This window comes from Pleurodeles waltl, chromosome 3_1 (genome assembly GCF_031143425.1).
Source record: "Pleurodeles waltl isolate 20211129_DDA chromosome 3_1, aPleWal1.hap1.20221129, whole genome shotgun sequence".
Lineage (NCBI taxonomy): Eukaryota > Metazoa > Chordata > Amphibia > Caudata > Salamandridae > Pleurodeles > Pleurodeles waltl.
In genome coordinates this window covers 195,452,750-195,467,389 of record NC_090440.1, presented here as the reverse complement: position 1 = coordinate 195,467,389, position 14,640 = coordinate 195,452,750, and the positions used below count along the sequence as shown (strand labels likewise).

General features: G+C 43.9%; 1 protein-coding gene across 2 annotated transcripts in view; it reads left to right on the top strand.

Moving 5' to 3' along the window:
• SNUPN (snurportin 1) overlaps positions 1–14,640 on the top strand; it is a 124,211-nt gene that overhangs the window by 74,959 nt on the left and 34,612 nt on the right. For both annotated transcript variants that reach the window (XM_069222173.1, XM_069222174.1), the window contains exons 6-7: positions 7,160–7,257; positions 12,453–12,530. In XM_069222173.1, coding sequence (XP_069078274.1) covers positions 7,160–7,257; positions 12,453–12,530 — 176 coding nt within the window. The remainder of the gene's footprint in view (positions 1–7,159; positions 7,258–12,452; positions 12,531–14,640) is intronic.

Sequence of the window (14,640 nt, the reverse complement as noted above, 5' to 3'; positions counted from 1 at the left end):
GAGAACGCAAAATGCCAAAGCTTCGCGTCCAGATACCCACACAAGCAATCCCAAGGCAATGCCCTATGGATGAACTGGTCAGGAATATTTGCTTACGCTTTTCCTCCTCTCCCTCTCCTTCCTTACCTAGTAAACAAATTGAGTCAAAACAAACTCAAACTCATTTTAATAGCACCAACGTGGGCAAGACAACCCTGGTACACAACACTGCTAGATCTGTCTGTAGTACCACACATCAAACTGCCCAACAAACCAGATCTGTTAACGCAACACAACCAACAGATCAGACACCCGGACCCAGCATCGCTGAATCCAGCAATCTGGCTCCTGAAATCCTAGAATTCGGACACTTACAACTTAGCCAAGAGTGTATGGAAGTCATAAAGCAGGCCAGAAGGCCATCCACTAGACACTGCTACGCAAGTAAGTGGAAAAGATTTGTTTGGTACTGCCATCATAATCAGATACAACCACTAGACGCAACTCCAAAACATATAGTAAATTACTTGCTCCATTTACAAAAAGCAAAGCTAGCCTTCTCTTCTATTAAAATACACCTTGCAGCAATATCTGCATACCTGCAAACTACCTATTCAACTTCCTTGTATAGGATACCAGTTATCAAAGCATTCATAGAAGGGCTTAAAAGAATTATACCACCAAGAACACCACCTGTTCCTTCATGGAACCTAAACGTGGTTCTAACAAGACTCATGGGCCCACCTTTCGAACCCATGCACTCTTGCGGAATACAATTCCTAACCTGGAAAGTTGCCTTTCTCATCGCCATTACATCTCTAAGAAGAGTAAGTGAAATTCAAGCGTTCACAACACAAGAGCCTTTTATACAAATACATAGAAATAAGGTCGTCCTACGACCTAATCCAAAATTTTTACCAAAAGTTATTTCACCATTCCATCTAAATCAAACGGTAGAACTACCAGTTTTTTTCCCACAGCCAGATTCTGTGGCTGAAAGAGCACTACATACATTAGATGTCAAAAGAGCATTAATGTACTACATTGACAGAACAAAAAACATCAGAAAAACTAAGCAGCTATTTATTGCATTCCAAAAACCTCATGCAGGTAACCCAATATCAAAACAAGGTATAGCCAGATGGATAGTTAAATGCATCCAAATCTGCTACCTTAAAGCAAAAAGACAACTGCCCATTACTCCCAGGGCACATTCAACAAGGAAAAAAGGTGCTTCAATGGCCTTTTTAGGAAACATCCCAATGCAGGAAATATGTAAGGCAGCCACTTGGTCTACGCCTCACACATTCACCAAACACTACTGTATAGATGTGCTATCCGCACAACAAGCTACAGTAGGTCAAGCTGTATTAAGAACTCTATTTCAGACAACTTCTACTCCTACAGGCTAAACCACCGCTTATGGGGAACTAACTGCTTACTAGTCTATGCATACCATGTGTATCTACAGCGACAGATGCCATCGAACTGAAAATGTCACTTACCCAGTGTACATCTGTTCGTGGCATCAGTCGCTGAGATTCACATGGACCCACCCACCTCCCCGGAAGCCTGTAGCAGTTCAGAAGTTACCTTCAATTTTGTACATTTGTATATATATTATTTAATCCTTTAATAGGTACATACTTACATTTTTCATTGCGCGGGCACTATTACTATAGTACAACTCCTACCTCACCCTCTGCGGGGAAAACAATCGAAGATGGAGTCGACGCCCATGCGCAATGAGCACAGAAGGAGGAGTCACTCGGTCCCGTGACTCGAAAACACTTCTTCGAAGAAAAACAACTTGTAACACTCCGACCCAACACCAGATGGCGAGCTCATGCATACCATGTGAATCTCAGCGACTGATGCCACGAACAGATGTACACTGGGTAAGTGACATTTTCATTATAGACGACTAGTCATTTTTATCTTCACACACTCATATACCAGTCCCATATTCCTACACTCACCAACCGGCATTTCTATATCCAAAAGATCTCTGGCAAAGAGCCCCCACGAGGGGCCCGTCAGGCATTGCAGTGCCGGCCTGACGAGGAGCAAAAGCCAGATGATGAAGCGTGTCACCATTTGGTGAGTGAGGGCTCTTGTTCTAAATCAAGTAGATTCATAGGATCCATTTGTTTACTTTAAGAACCTGTACAGAACCCATTGTTTGCAACTGTGTACCCTTGGCTTTTTTTTAAGTTTGATGGGAATACCGTACACAGGACCAGTCATTCTCTAAATACTCCCGATATATTAGCCCTCTCGTTTGTTTTCGGCCTCTTGATTCTACCATCTTGAAACCAAGGTAGGCTGCGGCCCCTGGGAGCATCTGAGTGGCCAGGTCAGGCAGGTGAAGTCACAGCCCCCTCCTGATAGGTGGTCACCCTGCTAGGTGACCAGTTCCCATTCCTGGGCTATTTAGGGTCTCCAGGATGGGTCTTCAGATTCGACGTGCAAGATTACAGCAGGACTCCTCTGCATTGTTTACTTCATCTTCTGGCCACCGGGACTGCAACTGGACTCTCCAGGAACCGACAGTCTGCAACTCCAGCGACAACTCTGCTCTGCAACATTGTTTCTCCGGCTCCTTCCAGCAACTGCAACATTTTCCTGGCTGTGCATCCTCTGAGAGGGACGAGTCTTTAGCCTGCACAAGAAACAAGAAGGAATCTCCCTTGGAGTGAAGGAGTCACTCCCCTGCATCCGCAGGCACCAACTTCAACAATGACCGGCTGTGTGGATCCTCTCTCCTCCGGAACTGCATGGATCCTGCATCACAGGTGGTGGTCTGGAGTGGTCCCTTGGTCCTCTCTACCAGCTATCCAACTTGGGAGATGGTAAGCCCTTGCCTGTACTTGGAGGACAGTACCCTTGAACACCGCGACTCTTGCAGGTACCAAGGCTTCTTTTTTCCTCCTCTACGGAATCTTCAGGTTCCTTGTAGCCCTGGCCAACAGCACTCTTTCCTGCAAAGCACAGTCTCCTGCCTGCTGCTCCAGCAACGTGGTACTCCTCTCCAGGTGTGCTGAGTGAGTCTCACTGCGACTCCTGTTCCTGCTGACTGTGAGTTTCCTGTGGGGGCTGCATTCTCATCTTCTGACTTTCCTCACTCCTGAGGGTCACCTGGGACTTACGTTCCTGGGTTGAGTCCCGCTGGTACCTGGCAGCTCTGCAACTCTTCACCCTTGACTTTTGCCTTTACCAAGGCTTGTTGGTGGTTTTCCAACACCACTGACTGCAACTGTTCATCTGTCTTGGGACATTGCCTGCATCACTTCTGGAGCTCTTCTCCTGCTCCAATGCTGCACAGCTGACTCCTTGTCTCCATCGACGACTTGGTGCTGCATCTCCAGAAGGGTGGGTAGTGGCTCCTGCCCCAACCGGACACTCCAACTTGAACTGGACTTGGTCCCCTGTTTTTTGCAGGTCCTCTTCTGTGAGGATCCACCTTTGGTTTCTTCCAGTCTTTCTTAGCTCTTGCACAGTCCCTTTCCAAAGTTTACCTGTGGGTTTGGGGAAAAACCAGGTACTTACATGTTCCCTCCTGGTCGCTGGGGGCACCCTGGTACTTATCTTTTGGAGTTCCTTGTACTTCCAGTTCCCCTCTACAGATTCCACTTCCTTGGGTGGGGGACTGACTTTCACATTCCAATTATTTAGTATATGGTTTGGTCTTCCCCTGGGACCTTCACTATTTCTATTGTTTTACTATTTGCTGTTGCTTTCTATGCTAATCACTGACTTCTAATGTGTATATAATAGTGTTTACTCACCTTCTAGTGGAGCATTGCCTATATTATTAGTATTTGTGTTACCATAATAAAGTACCTTTATTTTTGTAACACTGTGTGGTTCTTTCATGTGCGTAAGTGCTGTGTGACTGTAGTGGTATTGCATAAGCTTTGCATGTCTCCTTGATAAGTCTTGGGTACTCATCCACAGCTACCTGTAGCGAGCCCTGGGTTCCTAGACACTGTCTACACATCACTAATAGGGGATACCTGGACATGGTATAATGTGATAACACCATAGGTGCTTACCACACACCAGGCCAGCTTCCTACTGTGTAGACCTTGGGAGATCATCCGTCTTGCATAATGTAACAATGACATAGTGGGAGTCATCCAACCATATTCACATATATTCGTCCCCTTACCCCAGTAATGCCGTACAAGTAAATTCATTATTACATCATTATTTATTGGCGGCCCCCCTCGCTTTTCGCAAAGGGGTAGATTGTTTTCCTAAACAATAGTACAACAAAGGCAGAGCTCTCACTTCAACACTAATTGTGAAGCATTTGCCATAGAACTTACATCCTTACCTCATTAATTATTGGCATCCCCTAGGTGTTCACAAAACAGTAAATGCCATTCCTAAATATTAATACAACAAAAGGCAGAGCGCTCGCTATAGCACTAATTGCAAAGCATTTATGCAGTAATATCATACTAATACTCATTGAATCCTCGTCATTTACAGCCCCCTTGAAATTCTCAAAACGGTAAATATCATTCCCAAACATTCATATATCAATAAGCAGAGTTCTTGCCACGGCACTAGTTATGTAGGAAGCAAGACTGCGTTGGTGTTTTAACATTGCTTCTCAGTAGGTGAGGCCAGTATTTATACATTGCATTTAAACTATCGGACCCCAAAATACGATACTAAGGTGAATTTTCAACATCACCGTTGCAGTCATAAACTCCACGAGCCCACTGTTGTTAATGATAAAGACCTGTATGCAACAGGCCATTAACTTTTAACCCCACATACCTCACATTCAAGTCTTATTTCATTCACATCATCCCTCACCCGAATCTGTACCTGTCACCTCAACTACAGTATCTTCGTTCCACGAAAAACACAAAGCAAGTAGAACAGACTTCAGACACACAGTTTATTTGCCACCTTCACGAGCGCGTAATCGCGACGATACATTGCCCCTGTGACGTGCAAGCCCGGGCATGTCTTAAAACGCAGCTCTTACTAATTTCTAAGGGGAACTCTGAAAAGAAAAAAAACGAACAGTTGTATGTGATTTTTCTATTTAACACATACAGCAACCAATATAAATTCTCCTCCCCCCAATTCGAACAGTGTGAATTTACGAGAAAGGCTGTAACATAAATACAAAAAGGAATATAAGTCTAGACTGAAAGGCAGCAGAAAGCTTGTGTTAACGCAAAGGCTTATATCATAAAACTCAAGTTCCCAGGATGCCCTATTCACCCATTGCTGTATTATATTGAAGGCATCTGGCGGATTATGTCAAGTGCCTCATAATACACATCTCAACATTTCATCCCTATTGATGATTTTATAAACTCCCAATAAGATCCACCACAGTCACCGTGAATTGATAATACAAAATATGAAAATAACATCCTGCTCCTTATACAATATATTATACAATTATACATTATACAATATGAATAAGTAACCCAAACAGCAACATGAAACCATTAACACACATGACCTCCTCAGATCACAATTGCTGTGACTTACTAATGCAATATGCGAGAATAGCAACATAACACAGCAAAGGGCTTCGGAGATTGTTCAAGCGACACTTATTTGCGCCTAACTCTCTGATACTAGAACCTGTACCTCAGGCAGGTTAGATGGTGGTTATGCTGCCTTTGTCTCAAATTTTTCTAACCTATTATGCAACCAGATTGTGTGAAGATTTTAAATAGACTCTACACATACAACGGGTATAAGTGTGAATGTAGCCAATGTGCCTAAAGCAACAGGCATGGTAAAAACACACATAGATAGCCACCAAATCATACAAGCAGGTAAAAGATTGGTTGTGTGCTTTTTTAACCCTAGAAAGCTTAATCGCTTGTAGTTTTGATAAAGCACGTTTGCTTTCACAAGCAACAGCAATACAGTCTTCTATATGCTCCTGTGAACTGTGCAAATTAGCAACAATATGCTTCAAAGATTTGGCGAGGACTGTTGGTGCTTTCCTGTCAGGGATTCAGATTACTTGCTTTATGGGCTGCGAAGAATTCGTGCCTACACAAAGATTGTGAACTCAGAGACAGATTTTGATCATTTTGAGAAGAAATGTTAGAAGAGCCACCTTGAGCTGCTCTGGGCTTCCGTAGCTGATTTGCTTCAGCTTGATTTGGGCCAAAAGTAAATTACTGCTTGAGTAGAGATGGAAGCTTGCATTATCTGGCAAGTCTGAATGGTGACAGTGTAAATTCAATAGCAAGTGACTACTGTAATGAATTTAGTAAGAGCCACCAGCGATGATGTCTTGTATAAACCAGCCAGTGAAAACTGTGACTCTTATTAGTGAGTATTTGTTAAGAGGTCTAAGGGAAACGCATGCCAAGGTTTAGGAGAGTCATAAGTCCTATTTGAAAATAATCTCTTATTTGAGGGAATGCATGAAGGTGAAATCTAAATTTAGTCTGTTAAATACAATTATTATAAGATTTGGAACAGTGGCTGTTGGCATTGTTGAGATATCTTTTTCCTATTGGAAATTTGCAAGTTTCATTGTATATAAAACTGGGTCCGAAACGTTATAAGCCTGTATTGTGGGCGTCTTGGGAACTGTCTCTAGCTGTTTGTGCTCTTAACAAACTTCAAGGCTAGATAGTTGATCCTGAAGCCTGTACTTGGAAGGAAGCACACTGATAGGCTTGTGGGCAATGGCCTTGTTATTTATGATAACTAAAATGGAAATGTCAATCCCATTGGTCCAATTGACATGAGTTGTACTGACTAGAAACAGTTGAAGGTCAAGATCACCTATAAACTGGCTATCTGAGCTTGCAGTTTGTTATAGGGTTGAAATATTGTTGATTAGGGAGTTGTGAGGGCATTAGCAGAAGTTTTCAAGGAGGCGTTGGTGATCAATGTGGTTGGGTAGGAGCCATGGGTCACAAATCCAAGGTCTAATTTTAATTTCCTATATGTATTTTACAATGATACTGTATGCAAATGGAATGAAGTACTTTCTTTGCTGTACTGTATCATTTTTTAAATATGACATTGTGTATCTGAATAATTGTGTTACAAACTTTAGTCATAATGTGATGTGTAGATGGCCTGCTGTATCTAAAAACAATATATAAAAAAGGAAGAGACTCAATGTGAGTGGAATGCACTATTGTGGCCATGCTAACATGATTTCTATTGATAGATTACACTATCCTTGACTGCATTTTCTGCGAAGTTACCCGGACCTATTACATCCTGGATGTTATGTGCTGGAGGGGTCATCCTGTGTACGATTGTCAGGTAAACTATTGTTTTACAGGCGGATTGGGTAAAAAAAGATAGGGTTTAAGGCTATTTCTCACATTTCACCTTTTGATGTAGACTTTGATTACCCCAGTAGCTGTGGCCCCCTCACTATACTCTGCCTCTCATCCCTGCCTTACGCACTCACAGTACTATCATCCGTGTGACCCCATCACTATACTCTGCCTCTCATCCCTGCCTTACGCACTCACAGTACTATCATCCGTGCTATCATACTATCACGATCATCCATGCTATCATACTAATAAAAGGATATGCAAGGATTTACCAAGATTGGTTTAAGATGTAATACAAACTATAGAAGCAGAGCTGTAAATCTTGAATCAAGCATATGTGTTTTTGAATTTTATTTAGGGGGTATTTCTGTAAGGATTTGAAATATTCACATACAATAAGAATTATCTATTCATTCATTATTACTAATACAAGAAGGTTTATTCTGGAAATAAACAATAATACTTGTGAAAGGTCAACCTTATTTTGCTGCCACGCCTTAACCAGTTTCATGTATCCTTGTGTGTTAATTTTCTTTGTTTTTCTGTTTACCTTTCGTTTTTTTTGTTTGCGGTGCTCAATTGGATGGCTAATATCCCACCCAAGCCATGCTTTTCCTTCTCATCTCCATTGAAGACCACCAATGACGCAGCTTCCCAATCAAAGGCTGTTCCTCTTAAGTGCTGTCTTGTACAATGTAAAAATATAACATATGGACAATGGGAAGGAAAGGAGTTAGGAAAGCGGCTGATGAAGTATATCTTAGATTCCAGCAGCTGCATTGTTAGGAATGTTCATTTACAAGTTGTACATAAGTTGCAACAATATGTATTTCTCTGCTGGCTGCCACATCCAGTGAAAAGGGAAATAAATGTTATTTTCTCTGAACAAATATATTTTGTAGTTGACCTTCTGTTTTGGTGATGATGGCTATACACACCGAAAAAGAATAGGAACTGTGGTACTTGCTTTGCCTAAACCATACAACAAGGTGATGGATTGAATAATTAATCTCAGCCACTGATAATCGCTTGGAGACGCATCTCAGTCCATCGTTTTGGCCAAAATACCACCTCAGTTTGAACCCACTGGTCCACAAATCAGCCTTGACCCTGCTCCTCAGGAGAACAATCCAGTCCGGACTACCAAGCCAGGTCCTCCCTGAACTGGAACACAAGCAACCTAGGACTGGTTTCACTCTTATCATTCCATCAATGACTTTTTGTGTTTATACCACTTTTTGTATACTTTAATAAGTCACCCTAAGTGTGACATGCATGCCCAGATGGGGTTCTCCTAGAAAATCAATGGGGTTTGATCCTATAAAGCCTGAGTGGGAGAGGAATCAATTGAAAACCACCTAACATATGCATACCCCCAACAGCTATCAGTCACTATACTTTTTTCAATATACACAAAATAGCACATTAGTCATGTGTGTAATCATGAATTGTAACTTATTCATGTCACTCAATTCAATTTGCGACATACACAAACACAGAACATGTTTTTAGATTAGTAGCAAAAAATATAATAGTGAAATATAAACACCCCCTGTTCACCCAAATGACCTCTATTACATAAACACATAAAATGTATGTAAGTCCCACATAAATCATGACTTCGTCCAGAACTATAAGATGCACAAATAATATTAATAATGACTAAAAGTGTATAGAACTATATATTGAAACTTCTTTAGGGTTAGCTTCTGTAGCAGTTTATAGAAGTCCCAAATGTCACATTGAGGAGTGGAATCTGTTTTAATGGTCCAGTTCCCTATATGTCACTGCCCACTTAATCTCAAAAGGCCTGTATTTATACCTCTTTTTGATGAGTATGAAAAAGGCCATTCCACCTCTCTCACGTACAATAGTTATGGGAACATAAAACTTGCTTGAACACCCTCTGAAAACCCAGTGGAATACATCCAGGCGTGCCTGCCAAGGGCCACACTATAATTCTGCTGAGCAAATCTGTAGTGCTCAGCCCAAAGTAGATGATGAGCTTGACTGCATCACAACTGTTCTAAATTGCATGAAATAGGATAACACAGGCCTCCTCTGGAACCACGTGGAGCACGTGAGACACGAAGTCCCACAAGGCATGAGAATAGCAGCCTACAAGGTTGCTTGGTATTGACAGAATGGAGACCTAAACTCACAGTGGAGAACACCCATTTCCCAAAGGTCTTTATTCTTTGATTCTTTTGGTTTATTAGTCGGGAAAGAATTTGGCTGAGGTTTACTGGTCGAAGCTTGTACCACAATGCTCTTACGAGTAGGGTGTTATGAAAAGAAGTTTGGATCACCTGGATCCTCAAATGGCTCCTGGCAACCTGGCAATTACCACAGGGGCCTGGACAGGGTTTGGCCCACATCCCCTAAAGTGTGTCCATAAGTACCTCATTGAAAGGCAAAAGGGCCTCAGAACTGTATGCTGAAAGCACGCCAATAGATTTCACTATACGCATCCGCATCATGGCATCACGTCTATGAAATGCATTGTTTGAAGGACAAATACCCATCAACAACCGAATATACATGTGGGTCAATGTTGATGATTTGAAAATGAGCCCTGAAGAAGTTTGTATAGAACAAAACGTGATGGCTGGTTTTGAGTACAATCAAATAATTTTAATGAAGACTAAAGAAAGATTTTGATACAACTCGTGTGCAGACCATTCCTGAATGCATTGGAAGTGAATGAATGTTTACAATTGTACAACATGGAATAATTCCACATATGGAAATACAGGACGTTGGACATTGCAATTACAAACTTGTGCAGTGTGGTATTTGCTAACTATGTTCTCCCTATAAAAGGGTGTGTAATGGCTGTCCCCTTATGCTCTTGCACCTGTTTTTTTTTCTTTTGCAATACATTTTGTCTTTTGATTTTGGGACACATTTGGTGATAGTGGTAGGTGCATTTGTTAGGTTTTTGCCCCAGCCACTTATCTTTATTATATGGGGCTCAGAACTGGTTTGGCCACCTCAGCCAAAACATTGGTTTTGACTTCCTGGGTAGGAAGATGAGGGTTTAGAACTTACTCTACTCTCCTCACAACCATGTTGAAGGATGTGTTCTGCTCCATCACCGGGACCATAGATGACACCAGTCCATTGTTAGTGAAGGTATCTAGACTGTCATCCTGGAGGCCCTCATACCAAGAAACGTTCTAATAGGGCTGGGCAAACTTGTTGCCAGCATCATAAGCACGATTCTCTAACTCTCTAACAAACAAATAGTGTAAGACACGAGGGCGCCCAGGTGGCAAGGGCACTGTGTCTGAGTCAGAAGCGTGATTAAGTGGCTGCGGTGCAGTCAAAGTTAAAGTTGGGCCGCCGCACTCTCAGCATTGGACAGTGTTATGGGTTGCTGTAATTGTCCGAAGTCAGTGGCCCAGGCGTCAGTTAGTCGTGTTCCGGTGTGGTTTGTGGTGTTGGAAAGGGAACTGGTACCAAAGTCTGCCTGAACGAACCCAGGGGGTCTAGCTGGCGCTGAAGGCAAACCCACTGGTTAAAGTCCTGTGGGAGGCCCACAGCTTCTCAAGGCTCGCAGGCATGTCGAAGTAAGCAGTAACATGCAAAAAGAGCCGCAGCAGGGTTTAACGGGAGTCCTCCATTTGCTGCAGGCAGCTTCAAAATGGCCCCTGAATTTCAAGTTGCCATGAGACCTGTTTAAATCAACTCGGGGGTGGAATAACTTCAAGAACGAGACCTGGAGGCACATTGACGCCCTTGTGACAGGAGTGGCAGGAGAGGGCTCGGTCCTCCTTGGCAGCCTTGTGTTTTTTTTTCTTTTTTTTTCTTATACGAGGATTCAGACCTCAGTGATGATTTGTCTTGAGACCAGCCTCCGGAGCGGGATCAGAACTGGCTGTGGACCTTGATCCGTACTGACGTGGGGTTTTGGTGTCCCTCTTTAAGAACATCTTCACTTTCTTACCCAGATAACTTTTGGGTGCATCAAGGCACAGTCACTGCAGGCCTTGAGTTGTGGTCTGACCACAGACGTGCCATATTTAGGTCAGTTACAGTAATTTGTTTGTGTCATTTCCCCACACGGTTTGAATCCTGTAGATTTGGGAGGTGATCTAGTCCCTTGCACACTGTAGAAATCTTTTGAAAAAAATAGTGAAAAGACAGTCTCAAAGAGACGTGGGCTAGCTCCAGATCTGCATCTCTTGGCATGGAAAGAAAGGAACTGATGCTGCAGGATAACGTTGAAGCAGAGCTGCCGGCATCACTTGCTTTCGCGCAGGAGTCCTTTTAAGGATTTTACGGACCCAGTCTGAGGCTTGGGGGAATAATCAAAAGGTGAGGAATCTGTGGTTTGAAATATCCTTCAAATATTTTTAGAGAGTACCAGTGAAAGCTACTGAGAATCTTGGTGAACTAATGCCAGGTTCCTCTGGAAGGTCACTAGCAAAGTGTGTCAATATGGAAGAGCCCACAACACCAACAATGTAGACAGTAAGAGTAGCGCTAACCTGGAGTGATGGTGCTTCTTGGAAACACTAACATCATGGACCACGTGGGCTCAGCTTAAATAGAAGGATATGCCAACGATGCCTAATCATAACCCACACCAAAGATAACTCCTCAGCACACACCTTTGCAATTGATTTGGTTTGGCAATGTTCATACTCATAATGTAAACCTATTAAAATCATGAGAAGTCCGTTTGCAGTCACTATAATAACTAACTTTACTATCTACCTATAGCTAAGGTTCCTACAGCTTTTTGACGTTTCTGCTTGGAGACTGGCTTGATTTTTGTAACCGTTTGTGCAGCTTACTAAAGGGTATTTCTTTGTGGTGTCTATGGGCCTGAGAGCACAATAGTTAGGTCTGGTGTGTTCTTTGCCTACCTTGACTGATTGGCATGAGCACTGAATGTTGCTGGTTGCTTTATGCACTCAGTGGGTGGATCATAGGCTCTGAAGATCTCTGTTGGTGGGATGGTGCTAGTGTTCTTGAGACACTCATCAGTGAGTGTGGGTGGAATCTATTTGATTGTCGTGAGTCGTTGATGTAATAAATACTCTGGTTTGTGGCAGTAAATGTAACTGACTTATTTTATGAATGTGACACTCTCTCTCAAATCTGTGAGTTTGCTTGTGTATTTTCTTTTTTGAGACCAATTACAGCAGTCTTCTCTCCACTTACCAGACTGATTTCCGATTCTACTGGATTCATTCCAAGGTGCAAGAAGAAAAAGGCTTGGATGAGATATCCCGTCTTAACCCGGTAAAGACTCTCTAATTGCTAGAAGCTTGCAAAATGAGTAGAATAAAAATATATTGTAGACTGTTTTAATATATTTTCAAATACTGAGGGAATCGGAAGAAAGGACTGAATGCTTCAAATTGTAGTTTTGTTTTTCTGGACACTTAGTTGTCTTGTTCTGTTTTGCCTCTTTACTGTGCCCTGTTGTTGCCTGTACTTTGTTACTTTTTTCCCCTGACGTTTTTTCCCCTCCCCTGCCCGCCGCCCTCCTGCCAGCTCCTCCCACTACTTATGGAGGGCACTGTGCATCTGCACAATGGGCGTGTGCAGCGGGAACGCCACTGGCATGCCAAAGGCAAGCTCGTTTGAGCCTGTCCGCATCCAGCGCCAGGAACCCTAGTTCTACTCACCCCCACAGATACTCCTCCCACAGGTGTCCGTGCTCTTGACCCCGGACACAACAACTGCTACCTGGCATCACCCCGCCACACAGCAGGACCATTCACCTGCACCCACTGCCGATACTCCTCCGCCCCAGGACTGACCTCTGTAGGAAAGTCACTATTTTTTGCATGGTTACCCCCACTTTTGCCTGCAATAAGAATTCTTAGACTGCTTTCACGGGGATCCTGCTAACCAGAACCCCAGTGATTGTTCTCTCTCCCTTTAACTTTGGTTGCCTAGGGCTTTGCACACCCCACAATTTTCATACTGGTGCCCCCTTATAAGTCCCTAGTATATGGTACCTAGGTACCCAGGGCAGGGGTTCCCCATGGGCTGCAGCATATATTGTGCCACCCATGGGAGCCCATGCAAAATGTGTCTTCAGGCCTGCCATTGCAGCCTGCTTGAAAAAGTGCATGCACCCTTTCACCACAGGTCACTGCACCAGGTTGCTGTAAGTCACCCCTATGGTAGGCCCTCCTAGCTCAGAGGGCAGGGTGCAGGTCTGTGTGTGTGTGTGTGTGAGGGCACCCCTGCATGAGCAGAGGTACCCCTACGAACTCCAGCTCCTTCACACTGGACTTCGTAACTGCAGGGAAGCTATTTTACCCGTGTACTGGACACAGGTCGACACCTGTGTCCTACTACATAATAGTAACTCTGAACCTGGGCATGTTTGGTATCAAATATTTCGGTATCATACCCTAATATTGTTGGCAGTATTGGTTGTATGATTCCATGCATTCTGGGGCTCCTTAGAGGACCCCGAGCATTGCTCTTACCAGTCTTCTTGGGTTTTCCGGGCAGCCCGCGCTGCTGCCACCTCTGACAGGTTTCTGCCCTCCTGCTGCTTGACCAGCTCAGGCAGAGGAAGGCAGAACAAAGGATTTCCTGTGGGAGAGGGAGGCCACACCCTCCCCCCTTGGAAATAGGTGTTACATGGCTTGGGAGGGGTAGCCTCCCCAAGCCACTGCTATGCTTTGAAGGGCACATTTGGTGCCCTCCTTGCGTAAACCAGTGTGCACCAGTCCAGGGACCCCCAGACCCTGCTCTGGCGCAAAACTGGACAAAGGAAAGGGAAGTGACCACTACCATGTTCATCACCACCCTAGGTGTGGTGCCCAGAGCTCATCTTGGTGGCCATTTGATTTTGCCATCTTGAAACCAAGATGTGCAGAGGCGCCTGGGAGCATCTGAGTGGCCAGGTCAGGCAGGTGACGTGGCAGCCCCCTCCTGATAGGTGGTAACCTTGAAGGTGACCGAGCCCCTTTTAGGGCTTTTTAGGGTCTCCTTCCTTGGTGGGTCATCAGATTCAACGTCAAGATTCCAACAGGACTCCTCTGTATCAGTTACTTCATCTTCTGGCCACTGGAACCGCAATTGGACTCTTCAGGAACCAACAATCTGCAACTTCATCGATGACTCTGCTTTGCAACATTGTTTCTCCGGCTCCTTCCAGAAACTGCAACATTTCCCCAGCTGTGCATCCTCTGAGGTCGACGAGACTCTAGCCTGCACCAAGAAGGAATCTCCCTTGGAGTTAAGGAGTCACTCCCCTGCATCTGCAGGCACCAACTGCAATGACGACCGGCTGCGTGGATCTGCTGTCCTCCGGAACTGCGAGGATCCTGCATCACAGGTGGTGGTTTGGAGTGGTCCCCTTGGTCCTCTCTACCAGCTGTCCAAC